The sequence below is a fragment of the Mesoplodon bidens genome, assembly GCF_964165515.1.
Source record: "Mesoplodon bidens genome assembly, chromosome: 1".
NCBI lineage: Eukaryota > Metazoa > Chordata > Mammalia > Artiodactyla > Ziphiidae > Mesoplodon > Mesoplodon bidens.
The window spans coordinates 117,344,007-117,364,818 of NC_138176.1; the positions used below are offsets into that span (position 1 = coordinate 117,344,007).

The 20,812-nt window shown below is 39.6% G+C and overlaps 1 protein-coding gene across 2 annotated transcripts in view; it reads left to right on the forward strand.

Moving 5' to 3' along the window:
- Positions 1-2,657: 2,657 nt before the first annotated feature.
- The window catches only part of ZNF37A (zinc finger protein 37A), a 57,815-nt gene continuing 39,660 nt past the window's right edge, over positions 2,658-20,812 (forward strand). The window contains exons 1-2 of one of the 2 annotated variants that reach the window (XM_081250311.1): positions 2,658-2,884; positions 4,617-4,675. In XM_081250311.1, the coding sequence (XP_081106437.1) occupies positions 4,661-4,675 (15 nt within the window). In that variant the 5' untranslated portion in view covers positions 2,658-2,884; positions 4,617-4,660. The remainder of the gene's footprint in view (positions 2,885-4,616; positions 4,676-20,812) is intronic. The other variant, XM_081250312.1, reaches the window with a different exon arrangement.

Sequence of the window (20,812 nt, forward strand, 5' to 3'; positions counted from 1 at the left end):
GCCAAGGGTATGGGTTCAGTCCCTGGTTGGAGAACTAAGATCCCACAAGCTGCGCAGTGTGGCCAAAGGCATAAAAAAAAAAAAAATGTAGTGAGTCAGATATAAACCGGCATATACTAACAGCTAAGCATAAGAGATGTATAATTTCTTCAGCTAGTACTATAGAAAGAGATAAAATAAATTTTTTGATTAATAGGAATTCAGATTGAGATATAGTAATTGCAGCGGAAGCTGTAAATACCCTCCATGCCATACATCATCACCAGTCTTTCAGCTCAAATGACTGAATGTAGTGCTGCCGGAGTATTTTCTAATTCCAGAGTTGCAATCAAAATTTCAAGTACCAGGGCTTCCCTGGTGGCGCAGTGGTTAAAAATCCGCCTGTCAATGCAGGGGACACGGGTTTGAGCCCTGGTTGGGGAAGATCCCACATGCTGCAGAGCAACTAAGCCCGTGTGCCACAACTACTGAACCTGTGCTCCAGAGCCCAGGAGCCACAACTCCTGAAGCCCAGGCGCCTACAGCCCGTGCTCCACAACAAGAGAAGTCACCGCAATGAGAAGCCGGCGCACTGCAATGAAGAGCAGCCCCCACTCACCGCAACTAGAGAAAGCCCACGCACAGCAACAAAGACCCACTGCAACTAGAGAAAGCCCACGCACAGCAACGAAGACCCAATGCAGCCAAAAATTAAAAACCTTTTAAAAAAAATTGCAAGTGCCAGGATAAAGTCCACTGTAACAACAACAAAAATAATAGCTTCAGTTATGATTACAGAGATTATCACTGTTCTAAATGCTTCATCTTTTTTCTTTTTTTTTTCTTAGCATCATCACTGTGGATGCAAGCAATTACAGTGCAGAAAATACATATTTTCCCCTTGCTTCTACATTGCTTTTGGTTGAGGTAATAAAAATACAAATTTTGGTGGATATTTGCATAAAGGTGCAGACATGTTTATTCCAAGGTTAAACAAAGCATGAATGATTCTGTGGAAGATGTTGACTCTGCTGCCCATATTCTGCACAATGCTTGCTGTTCAAATAGCTTCTGATGTTCTTTCTATTGATGTTGAAGTAATTGTCATGAAGTTGTTCTCTTACTTCAGCACTTATACGATTTGAATTGAGTGATTAAAGGATTTTTGTGATTTTTTTTATTGGCATTCAGTATTTTTCATTTCTCTTGCATTCAGAAACTCATTGACGCTCTTTAACACAGCTGTAAGAGTTCTCAGTTTATTTAAAGCACTGAAATAATATTTTAATTCTCAAGAAAAGGCTCCCAATTCTTGTTTAACCTTTAAATATTCCATTGAATGAAGCTAATTTGCTTATTTCTTGTACATAGATTTCAATATCTTTTTTGCAATAGGATTATGGAAATTGAAAGAAGAGCAAAAAGTGTTAGTGAAATATTCCACTGTTCAATGAAACTTAGTGAAATCTTCATGTCAGACTGTTCTTAAAAGGGAAAACATTACTTATGGAATAATCGGAATAGGAAAATAAATTTTGACTTGTGGATAATCATTATTGTACTTGCCATGACTGTATTTTGAAATGAGTTTCATCTCTGGAAGAATTTGATTCTTTTACATGGATGTTACTAACTGCTCTTATAGCATGAGGACAAGTGGAATTGTCATGTGTAGTGTTAAGAAGGAAAGGAAAAAATTGACAAAAAGTTTTCTTTTATCAGTGGACAGCATGTTAAAAACTTGTTAATCAAGAGATCCATCGTAATCCTGAAGAATGGAACAGGCAAGTTCTGCCATGAATAATGGTATTATGTGTTTCAACAAATCAAATCTGAAGAGCAATTCCTAGAGTTGTTAACTTTATGCCATTATATCTGCTCAGAACGCTAAAGTTGAATGTCTTTTCTCATTAATGAATGTCCAGTGGACAAAGAACGAAGTAAGTGAGATGTGACTACTGTAGAAGATATGTTATAATGAAAATGGAGCAATGTAACAGTCTCTGGAAGAAATTCTATAACTCAATTCTGCAAGGAACTGTTAAGGAGAGCCAATATATCAGGAAGATAGTTAATGAAAGATATGTAATTTAGATACTTAAAATTTATTTCAGATGAACAACGAATAAAAGTATGTCTCATGGCTTGTATTTGCTAAATCTGGCAATTTTACCCAATGTGCCCAAAGTCACAGACCCTTCTCTTTTTTTAATTGAAGGAAGTATACTTGATTTAGTGTTGTATTAGTTTCAGGTGCACAGCAAAGTGATTCAGTTATATATGTGTGTGTTTATATATATATAGAACTTCAGTTATATATAATCTATATACATACACATAAAAATACTCTCAGATTCTTTTCCATTATGGGTTATTACAAGAAACTGAATATTATTCCCCTGTGCTATACAGTAGGTCCTTGTTTATTTTACATATAGTAATCCCAAACTCCTAACTTATCCCTCCCCCCTTCCCCTTTAGTAACCATAAGTTTATTTCCATCGCAGAGCCTTTTCTAATTGAGGTGGCTCTAAGGCTTTCAGGAAATGTACCGTGCGCAGCTTTCTGGCACAGGACGGGGCTTTCACTATGGGCCTTCTGCGCATGTGCACTGCCTCCCCCCTCCCCCCGGATGCCGGGCGTGTTCCCGTTCCGCGGCCGCTGTCTCGCGAGGAGAAGGTTGCGGAGCCTCCGGCGGCTGCGGGCCCGGCAGCTGGCGAGCAGGACGCTGCTGCGGAGAACCGGGGGAACATGAAGCTCCAGGCCAGAGGGGGGTGAAAGAGGAAACGGCTTTGTGTCCAGATTCGGTGTAAGTCTGGCCCCGTTTTTATGCACCTGATGAGAGCCTGCACGTCCCAGCGCTTAATTTTCTCAACTCCAAGGTGCCCTGTCGTTTGAGGCCTCGGTAAGACCGCGCGGAAACTAGTCTTTGGCTGTCAGTAGATGCGCGCTTTTCTTCTCAGCAGAGACCCTTGTTCTTTTCCACTCAGGATATCGCTGAATCCTCCTCTCCTAACCACCTGTGGTCAGCGTCGCGTCCCCTTTCTAACAGTGAGGCTCCAAGACGGGGTAGGAATTCAAAGTGGCGAGGGGAGCAGGGGCAGGAGCAAGGATAGACCCCATGCCTCGTTCTCTGCCCAGCAGAAAATCTGAGCATGAGTCGGTCGCAGCAGTAAGCAGCTTGAGTACCCTAACCTCTCAAGGAAATAGTTTTGAAGTGAATGCAGCATTGGTTTGGGGGGGATTTCTTATTTCTAAAGAACCTGTGAACATAAATGGAGGCGTCCAGGCCCCTCTGACCCCCTCCAGCTTTGCCTGTGCCCTCAGTAGCACCCGTTTGCTTTTACAGGAGGTCCTGCTTAAGATCCAGGAGCTTTCGATCTTGGATGGATATTCTAACTGGCTTAGGTTCCACCTTTCTTGCAACAAAGCGGCTTTTGTGAGGTAGCAAGGGGGATTCCCTGGAGCGGGAATTGTCCCGGTAGGACAATCAGTTCGCCTGAGACCTCAGGAGAGATACAGAGCCCAGGTGCAAAGATGCTTGTTGCTCAGCCGGAAGCAATTTGGGTCCTCCTGCTGGAACCACTGTCATATGCAGACTGTCACAGACTGGGTGATGGTGGAAACTTTGGGCCAACTCTCCAGAGAGATGTAAGCTGTGGTTGGGATAGGAGGACAAGACAAAAGGAACAGAAGATACTGCTTCTTGGGGAGCTGTGAAGGCATCGTGTGGAGGGAAGAGCTAACCAGCCACAGGGGCGGGAATTACCTTCTTCCTCCCTTCACTCTTTACTCCACTCTTTCTGAGCTCTGAGCTGTTCCCACACTCGGCACAACTAGAGATATACTGATGCCCCCTGTATCCCGATCTTACAGAAGCACAGATGGTACTGCAAGACAGGTCGTTAAGACTTGGACTTAAGACAGGTCTATTTCTGCTTTACTTAAAAGATGGAGTTGGGTTGGGGTGGGCAAGAAGTGGGTCAAAAATGTTAAGTGGTTACAATTCTACATTTTGTTATGGCAGAATCAAGAGGAGACATGGAGTCTCTTGATGGTCTAGGCAGGTCTTTTCTGCATTAACAACAGAAAAGTCAAAACCAGTTTTGTTTGGTTTGGTTGTTTTTTAATTAAAAAATACTTTTGAGACCTGAAACCAATTTAAGAGTAAACCCTTTTTTTCCTTCCAAAAAAGACCAGCCCTTTTTTCCTTCCAAAAATACCCCATCCTTTTTTTCAGAACCTTGTTGAGATTCTCTGGTTTGCAATGAACATTACAAATTTTTGTGCTGAATATTTTTGCTCAGCATCAGTTTTAATGAAAGCATTGTGTTCTATTCCTTGGCTTTTCCTAATTGACTTAATTAGTTTAATGTGTTGTTTTTATTTTTTCTGTGTTAGAGCATACATTGTTAACAAATCAGCAGAAAACAAATGTTTCTACATTTGAAAACTGGCTTGTCCAAACATTACATAGTCATCCCAGAGTCATGCATGGATACCTGAGTGCTTCCCTCTCTCACTGTTATCCTTTCTGCTCCTTCTCAAAGTGTCTCCCATTCTGAGGTGTTTTGCCAGCTGCTATGTGGAGCTTTCTAGGCAGGTGATGTCACTCATGAGCTTTCCTTCTTTTTCAGGTGTACCCCCTCAGTTCTCTACATTCTTGCAGGAACAGCAGAAAATGATCACATCCCAGGTGAGTCTAATTTATGCACAGTTTTGCTTAACACTGATTATTTAAGGTTTATAAAATATCTATGCATTCATATGAAATAGTAGAAATAAATATGTTAACATCAGGAAAAATGTAGAACAGAAGTCAGCAAATTGCAGTCCATGGCCCAAATGTAGCATGCTGCCTGTTTTTTTATGGCCCACAAACTAAGAATTTTTAGATCATTGAGAAACAAATCAAGAGTAATAGTCTGTGATGTGAAAATTGCATGAAATTCAAATCTCAGTGTCTGTAAAGTTTTTTGGGGTTTTTTTTTTTGTTTTTTGTTTTGGTTTTGCAGTACATGGGCCTCTCACTGTTGTGGCCTCTCCCATTGCGAAGCACAGGCTCCTGACGTGCAGGCTCAGCGGCCATGGCTCACGGGCCCAGCCGCTCCACAGCATGTGGGATCTTCCCGGACCGGGGCACGAACCCGTGTCCCCTGCATCGGCAGGCAGACTCTCAACCACTGCGCCACCAGGGGAGCCCTGTAAAGTTTTATTGGGACACAGCCATGCTCATTCATTTATGCTGCCGTCAAATTACAAGGGCAGAGTTGAGTGGTTGTGACAGAGATTGTGGCTCACAGGACTAAAATGTTTACTATGTGGACATTTACTGAAAAGGTTTGCTGACTTCTGATATAGAACAGCAGATCAACAGTAGGACAAGGTGCCATGTAGGTAAATGCAGATCCTGTGATCTTACTGAGTTGTGAAACTGGGCTATAAAAAAGCTTTTTGATAGACTTCATTAGGTGACATTGTGAACCTTTTTTTTCTTAATTTTTGGCTGCGTTGGGTCATCGTTGCTGCACGCGGGCTTTTTCTAGTTGCAGCAAGTGGGGGCTACTCTTCGTTGTGGCATGCAGGTTCAGTAGTTGTGGCACACGGGCTTAGTTGCTCCGCAGCATGTGGGATCTTCCCGGACCAGGGCTCAAACCCATGTCCCCTGCATTGGCAGGCAGATTCTTAACCACTACGCCACCAGGGATGTCCAGTGACATTGTTAACCTTCTAGTGACTGTCTTGCAGTTGCGTAAAGAAGTGGTAGGAATAAAATGAATGATTTTTGTCTAATCCAGGGGAAAAGTTGAGATGTCAAAAGAAAATATGTGATAAATAATTCAAGTGAATTAGAGCAGCATTAGGATTCATGGTTGTTCAAAGAAGGGACAAGTCTGGGTAGACCAGGGCGGCCTAGGTTGGTTAGTAGGATGAGGCAGGCTATGTGACAGTACTGAGGACTGGGCAGAATATAAATCTTTGTAGAATATGGCAAGGGATTCCTCTATTTTAATTGTGGCAAAATACATATAACATGAAATTCACATTTCAACCATGTAAAAGTGTAGAAATTAGTGGCATTTTGTACATTCATGATGTTATGCAACCATAAACACCACCTACTTCCAGAATATATTCATCACACCAAAAGGAAAACCCATACCCTTAATAAGCAGTGCTATATAGCTTAATAAACAGTTACTCCCCATTCCCCTCAGCCCCTAGCAACTGCTAATCTGTTTTCTGTTCATGGATTTGCCTTTTCTGGATAGCTCATATAAATGGAATCATGAAGCCTTTTGTGGGTGGCTTCTTTCACTGATCATGTTTTCAAGACCCATCCATGTTGTAGCTTGTATTACTACTTCATCCCTTTTATGACTGAATAAATATTCCATTGTATGTATATATTACCTTTTGTTTATCCATCATTTGATGGGCATTTGGGGGTGACTCCATGTTTGGTTATTGAGAATAGTGCTGCTGTGAGCATTCATGTACAAGTTTTTGTTTGAAGACCTATTTTCAGTTCTTTCCTGGGAGTGAAATTGATGGATCATGTGATAATTCTGTGTTTAACTTATTTTGAAACTGCTAAACTGTGTTCTGCAGCAAGTCCCTTGCAAGGCTTTATGAATTTTATGTTAGCTTTCCTATTTCCGCACAAAAAGGCTGTTGAGATTTTATAATTTTTTAAACTAATTAATTACTTGTTTTATTTTTTTGGCTGAGTTGGGTCTTCGTTGCTGCACGCGGGCTTTCTCTAGTTGCGGCAGGTGGGGGCTACTCTTTGTTGTGGTGTACGGGCTTCTCATTGCGGTGGCTTCTCTTTGTTGCAGAGCACAGGCACTAGGCGTGCGGGCTTCAGTAGTTGTGGTGCACGGGCTCAGTAGTTGTGGTGCACAAGCTTAGCTGCTCCACAGCATGTGGGATCTTCCCAAACCAGGGCTCAAACCCGTGTCCCCTGCATTGACAGGCAGGTTCCTAACCACTGCGCCACCAGGAAGGTCCAAGATGAGATTTTGATAAGGATTGCATTGAATCTGTAGACCACTTTGGGGAATCTTGCCACTTTAAGAATATTAAGTCTTAGAATCCATGAACATGAGATGTTTTTCCATTAATTTAGGTTTTTAATTACTTTCAGCAATGTTTTGTAGTTATCAGAGTACACATCTTACATATGCTTGCTTAAATTTATTCTTAAGCATTTCGTTCTTTCAATTTTTGTTTAAATTATTTTTAACATCTTTATTGGAGTATAATTGCTTTACAGTGGTGTGTTAGTTTCTGCTTTATAACAAAGTGAATGAGTTATACATATACATATGTTCCCATATCTCTTCCCTCTTGGTCTCCCTCCCTCCCACTCTCCCTATCCCACCCCTCTAGGTGGTCACAAAGCACCGAGTTGATCTCCCTGTGCTATGCGGCTGCTTCCCACTAGCTATCTTGTTTTATGTTTGGTAGTGTATATATGTCCATGCCACTCTCTCACTTTGTCCCAGCATACCCTTCCCCCTCCCCATATCCTCAAGTCCATTCTCTAATAGATCTCTGTCTTTATTCCCGTCTTGCCCCTAGGTTCTTTTTTTTTTTTTTTTTTTTAAGTTTATTTATTTATTTTTTAAATTAGTTTCTGCTTTATAACAAAGTGAATCAGTCATACATATACATCTGTTCCCACATCCCTTCCCTCATGCATCTCCCTCCCTCCCACCCTCCCCATCCCACCCCTCCAGGCGGTCACAAAGCACCGAGCCCCTAGGTTCTTCATGACCATTTTTTTTTCTTAGATTCCATATATATGTGTTAGCATATGGTATTTGTTTTTCTCTTTCTGACTTACTTCACTCTGTATGACAGGCTCTAGGTCCATCCACCTCACTATAAATAACTCAATTTTGTTTCTTTTTGTGGCAGAGTAATATTCCATTGTATATATGTGCCACATCTTCTTTATCTATTCATCTGTCCATGGACAATTAGGTTGCTTCCATGTCCTGGATATAGTACATAGAGCTGCAGTGAACATTGTGGTACATGACTATTTTTGAATTATGGTTTTCTCAGGGTATATGCCCTGTAGTGGGATTGCTGGGTCATATGGTAGTTCTATTTTTAGTTTTTTAAGGAACCTCCATACTGTTCTCCATGGTGGTTGTATCAATTTACATTCCCACCAACAGTGCAAGAGGGTTTCCTTTTCAGCACACCCTCTCCAGCATTTATTGTTTGTAGATTTTTTGATGATGGCCCTTTGACCGCTGTGAGATGATATCTCATTGTAGTTTTGATTTGCATTTCTCTAATGATTAATGATGTTGAGCATTCTTTCATGTGTTTGTTGGCAATCTGTATATCTTCTTTGGAGAAATGTCTGTTTAGGTCGTCTGCCCATTTTTGGATTGGGGTGTTTGTTTTTTTGATATTGAGCTGCATGAGCTGCTTCTAAATTTTGGAGATTAATCCTTTGTCAGTTGCTTCATTTGCAAATATTTTCTCCCATTCTGAGGGTTGTCTTTTGGTCTTGTTTATGGTTTCCTTTGCTGTGCAAAAGCTTTGAAATTTCATTAGGTCCCATTTGTCTACTTTTGTTTTTATTTCCATTTCTCTAGGAGGTGGGTCAAAAAGGATCTTGCTGTGATTTATCTCATAGAGTGTTCTGCCTATGTTTTCCTCTAAGAGTTTGATAGTGTCTGGCCTTACATTTAGGTCTTTAATCCATTTTGAGTTTATTTTTGTGGGTGTTACGGAGTGTTCTAATTTCATACTTTTACATGTACCTGTCCAGTTTTCCCAACACCACTTATTGAAGAGGCTGTCTTTTCTCCACTGTATATTCTTGCCTCCTTTATCAAAGATAAGGTGACCATATGTGTGTGGGTTTATCTCTGGGCTTTCTATCCTATTCCATTGATCTATATTTCTGTTTTTGTGCTAGTACCATACTGTCTTGATGACTGTAGCTTTGTAGTATAGTCTGAAGTCAGGGAGCCTGATTCCCCCAGCTCTGTTTTTCTTTCTCAAGATTGCTTTGACTATTTGGAGTCTTTTGTGTTTCCATACAAATTGTGAAATTTTTTGTTCTACTTCTGTGAAAAATGCCAGTGGTAGTTTGATAGGGATTGCATTGATTCTGTATATTGCTTTGGGTAGTAGAGTCATTTTCACAATGTTGATTCTTCTAATCCAAGAACATGATATATCTCTCCATCTATTTGTATCATCTTTAATTTCTTTCATCAGTGTCTTTTAATTTTCTGCATATGGGTCTTTTGTCTTAGGTAGGTTTATTCCTAGATATTTTATACTTTTTGTTGCAATGGTAAATGGGAGTGTTTTCTTAATTTCACTTTCAGATTTTTTACCGTTAGTGTATAGGAATGCTAGAGATTTCTGTGCATTAATTTTGTATCCTGCTACTTTACCATATTCATTAATTAGCTCTAGTAGTTTTCTGGTAGCATCTTTAGGATTCTCTATGTTTAGTATCATGTCATCTGCAAACAGTGACAGCTTTACATCTTCTTTTCCAATTTGGATTCCTTTTGTTTCTTTTTCTTCTCTGATTGCTGTGGCTAAACTTCCAAAACTATGTTGAATAATAGTGGTGAGAGTGGGCTGCCTTGTCTTGTTCCTGATCTTAGTGGAAATGCTTTCAGTTTTTCACCATTGAGGATGATGTTGGCTGTGGGTTTGTCATATATGGCCTTTATTATGTTGAGGAAAGTTCCCTCTATGCCTACTTTCTGGAGGGTTTTTATCATAAATGCATGTTGAATTTTGTCGAAAGCTTTCTCTGCATCTATTGAGATGATTGTATGGTTTTTCTCCTTCAATTTGTTAATATGGTGTATCACATTGATTGATGTGCATATATTGAAGAATTCTTGCATTCCTGGGATAAACCCCACTTGATCCTGGTGTATGATCCTTTTAATGTCCTGTTGGATTCTGTTTGCTAGTATGTTGTTGAGGATTTTTGCATCTATGTACATCAGTGATATTGGCCTGTAGTTTTCTTTCTTTGTGACATCTTTGTCTGGTTTTGGTATCAGGGTGATGGTGCCCTTGTAGAATGAGTTTGGAAGTGATCCTCCCTCTGCTATATTTTGGAAGAGTTTGAGAAGGATAGTTGTGAGCTCTTCTCTAATTGTTTGATGGAATTCGCCTGTGAAGCCATCTGGTCCTGGGCTTTTGTTGGAAGATTTTTAATCACAGTTTCAATTGCAGTGCTTGTAATTGTCTGTTCATCTTTTCTATTTCTTCCTGGTTCAGTCTCGGAAGGTTGTGCATTTCTAAGAATTTGTCCATCTCTTCCTGGTTGTCCATTTTATTGGCATAGAGTTGCCTGTAGTACTCTCTTATGATCCTTTGTATTTATGTGGTGTCAGTTGTAACTTCTCCTTTTTCATTTCTAATTCTATTGATTTGAGTCTTTTCCCCTTTTTTCTTGATGAGTCTGGCTAATTGTTTATCAATTTTGTTTATCTTATCAAAGAAACAGCTTTTAGTTTTATTTATCTTTGCTATAGTTTCCTTCATTTCTTTTTCATTTATTTCTGATCTGATCTTTATGATTTCTTTCCTTCCGCTAACTTTGGGGGTTTTTTGTTCTTCTTTCTCTAATTGCTTTAGGTGTAGGGTTAGGTTGTTTATTTGAGATGTTTCTTGTTTCTTAAGGTAGGATTGTATTGCTATAAACTTCCCTCTTAGAACTGCTTTTGCTACATTCCATAGGTTTTGGGTCATCGTGTTTTCATTGTCATTTGTTTCTAGGTATTTTTTGATTTCCTCTTTGATTTCATTAGCGATCTGTTGGTTATTAAGGTGTGTATTATTTAGCATCCATGTGTTTGTATTTTTTACAGATTTTTTCCTGTAATTGATAGCTAGTCTCATAGCGTTGTGGTTTGAATAGATACTTGATATGATTTCAAATTTCTTAAATTTACCAAGGCTTGATTTGTGACCCAAGATATGATCTATTCTGGAGAACATTCCATGAGCACTTGCGAGAAATGTGTATTCTGTTGTTTTTGGATGGAATGTCCTATAAATATGAATTAAGTCCATCTTGTTTAATGTATCATTTCAAGCTTGTGTTTCCTTATTTATTTTCATTTTGGATGATCTGTCCATTGGTGAAAGTGGGGTGTTAAAGTCCCCTACTATGATTGCGTTACTGTCGATTTCCCCTTTTATGGCTGTTAGTATTTGCCTTATGTATTGAGGTGCTCCTATGTTTGGTGAATAAATATATGCAGTTGTTATATCTTCTTCTAGTATCGATCCCTTGATCATTATGTAGTGTCCTTCTTTGTCTCTTGTAATAGTCTGTATTTTAAAGTCTGTTTTGTCTGATATGAGAATTGCTACTCCAGCTTTCTTTTCATTTCCATTTTCATGGAATATCTTTCTCCATCCCCTCACTTTCAGTCTGTGTATGTCCCTAGGTCTGAAGTGGGTCTCTTGTAGACAGCATATATATGGGTCTTGTTTTTGTATCCATTCAGCCAGTCTATATCTTTTGGTTGGAGCATTTAATCCATTTACATTTAAGGTAATTATCAATATGTATGTTCCTATTACCATTTTCTTAATTGTTTTAGGTTTGTTATTGTAGGTCTTTTCCTTCTCTCGTGTTTCCTGCCTAGGGAAGTTCCTTTACATTTGTTGTACAGCTGGTTTGGTGGTGCTGAATTGTCTTAGCTTTTGCTCGTCTCTAATGGTTTTAATTTCTCCGTCAAATCTGAATGAGATCCTTGCTGGATAGAGTAATCTTGGTTGTAGGCTTTTCTCCTTCATCACTTTAAATATGTCCTGCCAGTCCCATCTGGCTTGCAGAGTTTCTGCTGCAAGATCAGCTGTTAACCTTATGGGGATTCCCTTGTGTGTTATTTGTTTTTCCCTTGCTGCTTTTTTTTCTTTTTTTGCGGTACGTGGGCCTCTCACTGTTGTGGCCTCTCCCGTTGCGGAGCACAGGCTCCGATGCGCAGGTTCGGAGGCCACAGCTCATGGGCCCAGCCGCTCTGTGGCATGTGGGATCTTCCCAGACCGGGGCATGAACCCGTGTCCCCTGCATCGGCAGGTGGACTCTCAACCACTGCGCCACCAGGGAAGCCCCACCCTTGCTGCTTTTAGTATTTTTTCTTTGTATTTAATTTCTGAAAGTTTGATTAATATTGTCTTGGCGTGTTTCTCCTTGGATTTATCCTGTATGGGACTCTCTGTGCTTCTTGGAGTTGATTAACTATTTCCTTTCCCATATTAGGGAAGTTTTCGACTATAGTCTCTTCAAATATTTTCTCAGTCCCTTTCTTTTTCTCTTCTTCTTCTGGGACCCCTTTAATTCGAATGTTGGTGTGTTTAATGTTGTCCCAGAGGTCTCTGAGACTCTCCTCAATTCTTTTCATTCTTTTTTCTTTATTCTGCTCTGCAGTAGTTAATTTCCACTATTTTATCTTCCAGGTCACTTATCCGTTTTTCTGCCTCAGTTATTCTGCTATTGATTGCTTCTAGAGAAGTTTTAATTTCATTTATTGTGTTGTTCATCAGTGTTTGTTTGCTCTTTAGTTCTTCTAGGTCCTTGTTAAACGTTTCTTGTATTTTCTCAATTCTATTTCCAAGATTTTGGATCATCTTTACTATCATTATTCTGAATTCTTTTTCGGGTAGACTGCCTATTTCCTCTTCATTTGTTAGGTCTGGTGGGTTTTTGCCTTGCTCCTTCATCTGCTGTGTGTTTTTCTGTCTTCTCATTTTGCTTAACTTACTGTGTTTGGGGTCTCCTTTTCGCAGCCTGCAGGTTCGTAGTTCCGGTTGTTTTTGGTGTCTGTCCCCAGTGGCTAAGGTTGGTTCATTGGGTTGTGTAGGCTTCCTGGTGGAGGGGACTAGTGCCTGTGTTCTGGTGGATGAGGCTGGATCTTGTCTTTCTGGTGGGCAGGTCCACGTCTGGTGGTGTGTTTTGGGGTGTCTGTGGCCTTGTTATGATTTTAGGCAGCCTCTCTGGTAATGGGTGGGGTTTTGTTCCTGTCTTGCTAATTGTTTGGCATAGGGTGTCCAGCACTGTAGCTTGCTGGTCGTTGAGTGAAGCTGGGTCTTGGCGTTGAGATGGAGATCGCTGGGAGATTTTCGCCATTTGATATTATGTGGAGCTGGGAGGTCTCTTGTGGACCAGTGTCCTGAAATTGGCTCTCCCACCTCAGAGGCACAGCCCTGATGCCTGGCTGGAGCACCAAGAGCCTTCCATGCACACAGCCTGGGAAAGCTGAGACAATGCTCTGGTGTATCATGGGCGCAGGTGGGTGAGCCCAGCTGGACACGACCTGTGTTATGACCGTACCAGAGCCTGGATGGATCCTCTGACCCCTACATGGCCTCGTGCTGGGATCTAAGAACTCCTGCGGAATGTCCTACCCATGCTTGGGTCACTGCAGACATCTACTGAAGTTGGGGTCTGTCCTGCGAGGTGACCCGCTAGTGTTCGAGGGTCTCCTGCAGAGGCAGGGGTGGCTGTGGCTCACTGTGAGGACAAGGACACTGGCAGCAGAAGTTCTGGGAAGTACTCCTTGGCGTGAGCCCTTCCAGAGTCTGCCATTGGCCCCACCAAAGAGCCAGGTAGGCTTGTATTTTGTTCTTTTAGATGGTATTGCAAATGGAATTGTTTTCTTAATTTCTTTTTTGATTGCTTACTGAGAGTGTGTTGAAGTACAACTGATTTTCGAGTGTTAATCTTATACCCTGCTTGGCTGAATTTGTTCTAGTTCTAATAGTTGCTTTGTAGATTCTTTAGGATTTTCTATATTTGCTATCATGTCGTCTACAAATAGAGATAGTTTTACTTCTTCCTTTCCAGTTTGAATACCTTTTATTGATATTTATTTATTTTTTTGCCTAATAGCTCTGGCTAGAATTTCCAGTACAAAGTTGAATATAAGTGACCAAAGCAGGCATCCTTGTTTGTTTTCTTACCATCTTAATGTTCTTAAGTGTACAGTTCAGTAGTGTTAAGTTTATTCACACTGCTGTATAACCAACCTCGAAAACATTTTCATCTTGCAAAACTGAAACTCTCTACTCATTAAACAAAAACTTCCTGTTCCCCTCTGCCCCCTAGCCAGTGGCATCCTCCATTCTACTTTCTGTTTCTATGAGTTTGACTACTCTTGATACTTCATATAAATGAAATCAGACAGGACTTGTCTTTTTGTGACTGGCTTACTTTACTTAGCATTAATGTCATCACGGTTCATCCATGTTGCAGTATGTGTTAGAATTTCCTCTTTTAAGGTTGAATAATAGTCCATGTGTGTATGTATCACATTTTTGTTTATTCATGCATCTGTTGATGGACATTTGGTTTGCTTCTGCCTTTTGGCTGTTGTGCATAATGCTTCTACGAGCATGGGTGTACAGGTACCTCTTTGAGACTCTGCTTTCAGTTCTTTTGGATATATACCAAGAAATGGTATTGCTGGATCACATGGTAATTAAATTTTATTTTTTGAAGAACCACCATACTCTTCTTCACAGCAGCTGCACCATTTTATATTCCACAAACAGTGCACAAGGGTTCCAATTTCTACGTATCTTTACCAACACTTGCTATTTGTTTTTAGATTCCACATATAAGTGATATCATATGACATTTGTCTTTCTGTGTCTGACTTACTTCACTCAGTATGATAATTTCCAGGTCCATCCATGTTGCTGCTAATGGCATTATTTTATTCTTTCTAATGACTGAGTAATATTCCACTGTATGTATGTACCACATTTTCTTTATCCATTCCTCTGTCAATGGACATTTACATTGCTTCCATGTCTTGGCTATTGTAAACAGCACTTCAGTGAACACTGGGGTGCATAGATCCTTTCGAACCATGGTTTTCACTGGATATATGCCCAGGAATGGGATTGCTGGATCATGTGGTAGCTCTATTTTTAGTTTTTTAAGGAACCTCTATACTGTTCTCCATAGTGGCTGTTTCAGTTTACATTCCCACCAACAGTGTAGGCGGATTCCGTTTTCTCCACACCCTCTCCAGCATTTATTGTTTGTAGACTTTTTGATGATGGCCATACTGTCTGGTGTGAGGTGTTATCTCAGTGTAGTTTGATTTGAATTTCTCTAATAATTAGTGATGTTGAGCAGCTTTTCATGTGCCTCTTGGCCGTGTGTCTGTCTTCTTTAGAGAAATGTCTATTTAGATCTTGCACCTGCTTTTTGATTGGGTTGTTTGTTTTCTTGATATTGAGTGCATGAGCTGTTTGTAAATTTTGGAGATTAATCCGTTGTTGGTTGCATCATTTGCAAATACTTTCTCGTTCTGTGGGTTGTCTTTTCGTTTTGTTTATGGTTTCCTTTGTGCAAAAGCTTTTGAGTTTAATTAGCTCCCATTTGTTTAGTTTTGTTTTTATTTCCATTACTCTAGGAGACAGATCAAAAAATATATTGCTGTGATTTATGTCAGAGTGTTCTATGTTTTCCTCTAAGAGTCTTTTGGTATCCAGTCTTAGATTTAAGTCTTTAATCCATTTTGAGTTTATTTTTGTGTATGGTGTAAGAAAATGTTCTAGTTTCATTCTTTTACATGTAGCTGTCCAGTTTTCCCAGCACCACTTATTGACTAGACAGTTTCTTTTCCATTGTATATTCTTGCCTCCTTTGTTTTACATTAATTGACCATAGATGTATGGGTTTATTTCTGGGCTTTCTATCCTGTTCCATTGATCTATATTTCTCTTTTTGTGCCAGTACAATGCTCTTTTGATGACTGTAGCTTTGTAGTGTAGTCTGAAGTCTGGGAGCCTGATTCCTCCAGCTCCGTTTTTCTTAGGATTGCTTTGGCTATTTGGGTTCTTTTGTGTTTCTGTACAAATTTTAAGACTTTTTTTCTAGTTCTGTGAAAAATGCCATTGGTAATTTGATAGGTATTGCATTGACTCTGTAGATTGCCTTGGGTGATTATTGTCATTTTTACACTATTGAGTCTTCCAATACAAGAACATGGTATAACCTTCCATCTGTTTGTATCAGCTTCAGTTTCTTTCATCAGTATCGTAGTTTTCAGAGTACAGTCTTTTGCCTCCTTAGGTAGGTTTATTCCTAGGTATTTTATTCTTCTTGAGGTGATGGTAAATGGGATCGTTTTTAAATTTCTCTTTCTGATCTCTCATTGTTAGTGTATAGAAATGCAACAGATTTCTGTGTATTAGTTTTGTATCCTGAAACTTTGCCAAATTCGTTGATGAGCTCTGGTAGTTTTCTGGTAGCATCTATTAGGATTTTCTATGTATAATATCATGTCACCTGCAAACAGAGTTCTACTTCTTCTTTTCTAATTTAGATTCCTTTTATTTCTTTTTCTTCTCTGATTGCAATGGCTAGAACTTCCAAAACTATGTTGAATAAAAGTTGCAAGAGGGACATCCTTCTCTTGTTCCTGATCTTAGAGGAAATGCTTTCAGCTTTTTATCATTGAGTATGATGTTAGCTGTAGGTTTGTCATATATGGCCTTTATTATGTTGAGGTATGTTCTCTCTATATTTATTTTCTGAGGAGTTTTATCATAAATGGATATTGAATTTTGTCAAAAGCTTTTTCTGCATCTATTGAGATAATCATATGGATTTTATTCTTTAAGTTATTAATGTGGTCTATCACATTGGTTGATTCGCAGATATTGAAAAATCCTTGCATCCCTGAGATAAATTCTACTTGATTATGGTGTGTGATCCTTTTAATATATTGTTGAATTCGGTTTGCCAATATTTTATCAAGGATTTTTACATCAATGTTCATCAGTGATATTATCCTGTAATTTATTTTTTGTGGTGTCCAGTAACTGGGTAATGCTGGTCTTGTAGAATGAGTTTGGAAGCATTCCTTCCTCTGCAATTTTTGGGAACAGGTTGAGAAGAATAGGTGTTAACTCTTTTCTAAATGTTTGGTAAAATTCACCTGTGAAGCCATCTGGTCCTGGACTGTTGTTTGTTGGGAGGTTTGTTTGTTTGTTTTGCTTTGTTTTTAATTGCAGATTCAATTCAGTTGCTGGTAAGTGGTCTGTTCATACTTTCTCTGTCATCCTGGTTCAGTCTTGGGAGATTTTCATTTATTGTAATTTGTCCATTTCTTTTAGGTTGTTCATTTTATTGGCATATAGTTGTTCATAGTAATCTCTTATGATGCTTTGTATTTCTGTGGTGTCAGTTGTAACTTCTCCTGTTTCATTTGTGATATTGATTTGGGCCCTTTCTTTTTTCCTTGATGAGTCTGGCTAAAAGTTTATCAATTTTGTTTATCTTTTTGAAGAACCAGCTCTGAGTTTCTTTGAACTTTTTTATTCTCTATTTCATTTTTTATTGCTCTGATTTTTATGATTTCATTCCTTCTACCTTTGGGTTTTGTTCTTTTTCTAGTTCTTTTAGGTGTAAGCTTAGGGTGTCCATTTTTTCTTGTTTCCTGAGGTAAGCTTGCATCACTATAAACTTCCTTTTTAGAACTGCTTTTTCTACATCCTATATATTTTGGATCATTGTGTTTTAGTTTTCATTTGTCTACAGGGATTTTTTTAATTTCCCTTTGATTTCTTCAGTGATCCATTGGTTGTTTAGTACCATATTGTCTAGACTCCACATGTTTGTGCTTTTTGCAGTGTCTTCTTGTAGTTGATTTCTAATTTCATGGCATTGTGGTCAGAAAAGATGCGTGATATGATTTGTTTTCTTAAATTTACTGAGGCTTTTTTTTTTTTTTTTGGTGTCCTAGCATGTGATCTATCCTGGAGAATGTTCCATGTGCACGTGAAACGAATGTGTATTCTGTTGCTTTTGGATGGAATGCTATATAAATATCAATTAAGTCCATTTGGTCTAAAGTGTCATTTAAGGCCAGTGTTTCCTTGCTAATTTTCTGTCTGTATGGACTGTCCATTGATTCAAGTGAGGTGTTAAAGTCCCCCCTATTATTGTGTTACTGTCGATTTCTCCCTTTATATTTAATATTTGTTTTATGTATTTAGGTGCTCCTGTATTGGGTACATATATGTTAACGAGTGTTGTTTCCTCTTTTTGTATTGATCCCTCATTATGTAACTTTCTTTGTCTTTTGTTAAATACTTTGTTCTAAAATGTACTTTGTGTGATAAGGGTATCACCCCTGCTTTCTTGTTGTTTGCATGAAATACGTTTTTCCATCCCCTCACTTTCAGTCTGTATGTGGCTTTAGCTCTGAAGTGAGTCTCTTCTAAGCAGCATATAGATTGGTCTTGTTTTTTAATCAGTCAGCCACACCATGTATTTTGATTGCAGAATTTAGTCCATTGATTTTCAAGTAATTATTCATAGGTACATACTTATTGCCATTTTATTATTTGCTTTATTCTCATTACTAATGCTTCACGGTCTTTAGTAAATTGCTTATTTCTATTTCAGTATTTGCTTTTTCAGGGATTTTCTCTTGCTCTTTCAATTGAGACAAATTCTTCTGTCTTCTCATTTTGCTTAACTTACTCTGTCTCTATGAAATAGGTGAAGCAGTTATCTACTGCAATCCTGAAGAGGTGTCCTTACATGGGAGCATTCCCATACTGTCTGCATGTGCCCCAGTGGCTTTGGTGGTATAGCTGGATTTGACTTGAACACAAGTCATGTCTTTTCTCAGGTTGTGCTGGCAATTATCACCTTGGTAGTAGGTGTTGCTGGAGATGTAGGGACTAGGGCTGGATACAGGTTTCAGCTCAGGCTTCCCCTCTGCTCAGTGGCTATCTCTGCCTTGTTGGGGATGGGGGTGGGTTCTGTGTTGCTGGTCTAGAAGCCCTGAGGGCTGGGTCCAAGCTGGCTCCATTCTCTTTAAGTATGTGCTCTCCCACTCCCAGCACTGGCACCCTTACTCCAGAGGGAAGCAGCTCTGGAGCAAGGTAGGGTACTTGGCTTGAGTCCTGTGCACAGACCATGGCAGTCCTGCCCGGGCAGAGATCTGGACTGCTGATGCACTGCCTGTGTGAGTGCCAGCAATGTCTGCCCCCACCTTTCTCCAATGCTGCTTTGGGTCTGAGCCTCCTTTTTCCCTCACAGCTGGGCTCTTCCCTTGGCCTCTGCTTCCCTTGACCTGGTGTGGAGTTGTGCTGTAGAACAAGTAGGGCCCGTGTGGGCTCTCAGTGTGGGTCTGGGCATGGGCTGTGGTGTTCTGACTGCAGATGGAGATCATGGCTGTTTCTGATGTGCTAACTGTGTAAGCACCAGTAATGGCTGTCCCTGCTCTGTTCAGATGCCATATTGGGTTTGAGCTACCTCTGTTACACACATCTGGGACCTCACCCAGTGAGGAGGTGCATTGTGAAGCAAGTGGTGCTTGAGCGTTTGCTGGGCTCAGGCTTGGGTGCCTGCTGGGTCAGTCGCAGGAAATTGGTCAGCCATGAATGCAGTTTTCAATCTGCCTTGCTTCAGGAGCAAGCAAGCATGTGCATGCTCCTCACTGACAAAGTCCAGGTTTCCCATAGCCCTCCTGTTACTCTTACTGGCACTCCAACCAGCCGAGGGGCTCATCTTTCCTGTGTTGGGTCCCTGAATTTGTTGCTCGACCATTCGCTCCCCAGAGAGGATTTCCATCTGTCTGATCTCCCTTTTCTTCCATGTCTTCTCTCAGGGGCACAGGTTCCAGCCTGATCACTTCTCTGAACTTCCTACCTGATTCTTTGTGGATCTTTCTTACAGCCTTGGTTGTACAGGATTCTTTCTGCCAGTCTCCAGTTAGTTTTAAGTGAGAATTGTTCCACATCTAGGTGTATGTTTGGTTTGTGGGGAGAGGTGAGCTCCACATCATACTGTGCTATGTTGATCTCCTTCCTCTGTCAAGTGAATAGTTTGCCCACTAAGTTAAATCTGGTCTCACTTATTTACAAAGACCTATAATATAGATGTAGTTGGAGACATTCTTAAAGTAACTAGGAGATTTGTGTATAATACTAGGGTTTTACAAAGTTACAAAGCAAAGAATAATAAAAACAAATCACCAAGAAGTAGTTATTGAATCCAGAGAATCCTCAAGGGCTCAGGATAAGATGGATCATTTTTCATATGAAAGTTAGAATTATTTTTCATCCTTAAATTCTCCAGTTTTCTCAGAAATATCTTGTACTGATATTTAAAGTATAAGAAATCAATGAACCCTTCAACTGATTTATCACAACTTTATTCATCACAAAAATAAATCTCTTTGTAATTAGTTTATTTAATTTAACTCAGGTATTCATTCAGCAACTACTTATGAGAACCTACTAAGTATCCTTTGCTCTGTACTGTAGGTTCTAACAAAAATGAAATACTGGCCCCTGCAAAAGAGCCGCTCTCAGTGGGGCACAAGTGGGAGACGGGTGCACTGACAGGATACTTGAAAAGCCTTGTAACTGAGGTGCACACAAAATTCTGCTTCATATTCTTTTTTAAGAAATTGCAGCTGTTTTATTGATCACCTTATCACACTACCCTGTAGTAAAAAAATATGAATAAGTTGATATTTAAGTGCTGTTTGAAAAAGTTTCCCATCATGATAAAACTCTCAGTCTTATTATTTCAACTAATCAAAGTGAATATATTTCAAATATTTATGAATAAGTATTAAATACAAAGTAAAATTTTACTGGAAAATCATCTTACAGAGATGGAGTTAGATTTTTTTTACAAACTAGTTTATCAGTGGATGAGAATTACTAAAATGAGCAATAGTCGGCATTAATTCTATTCCAAGTTCAATTCCATGGATGTAAGCATTGAGAAAATTTGTTTGCATAAATAAGTAGATATGAATGAATGGAGTTTTATTAT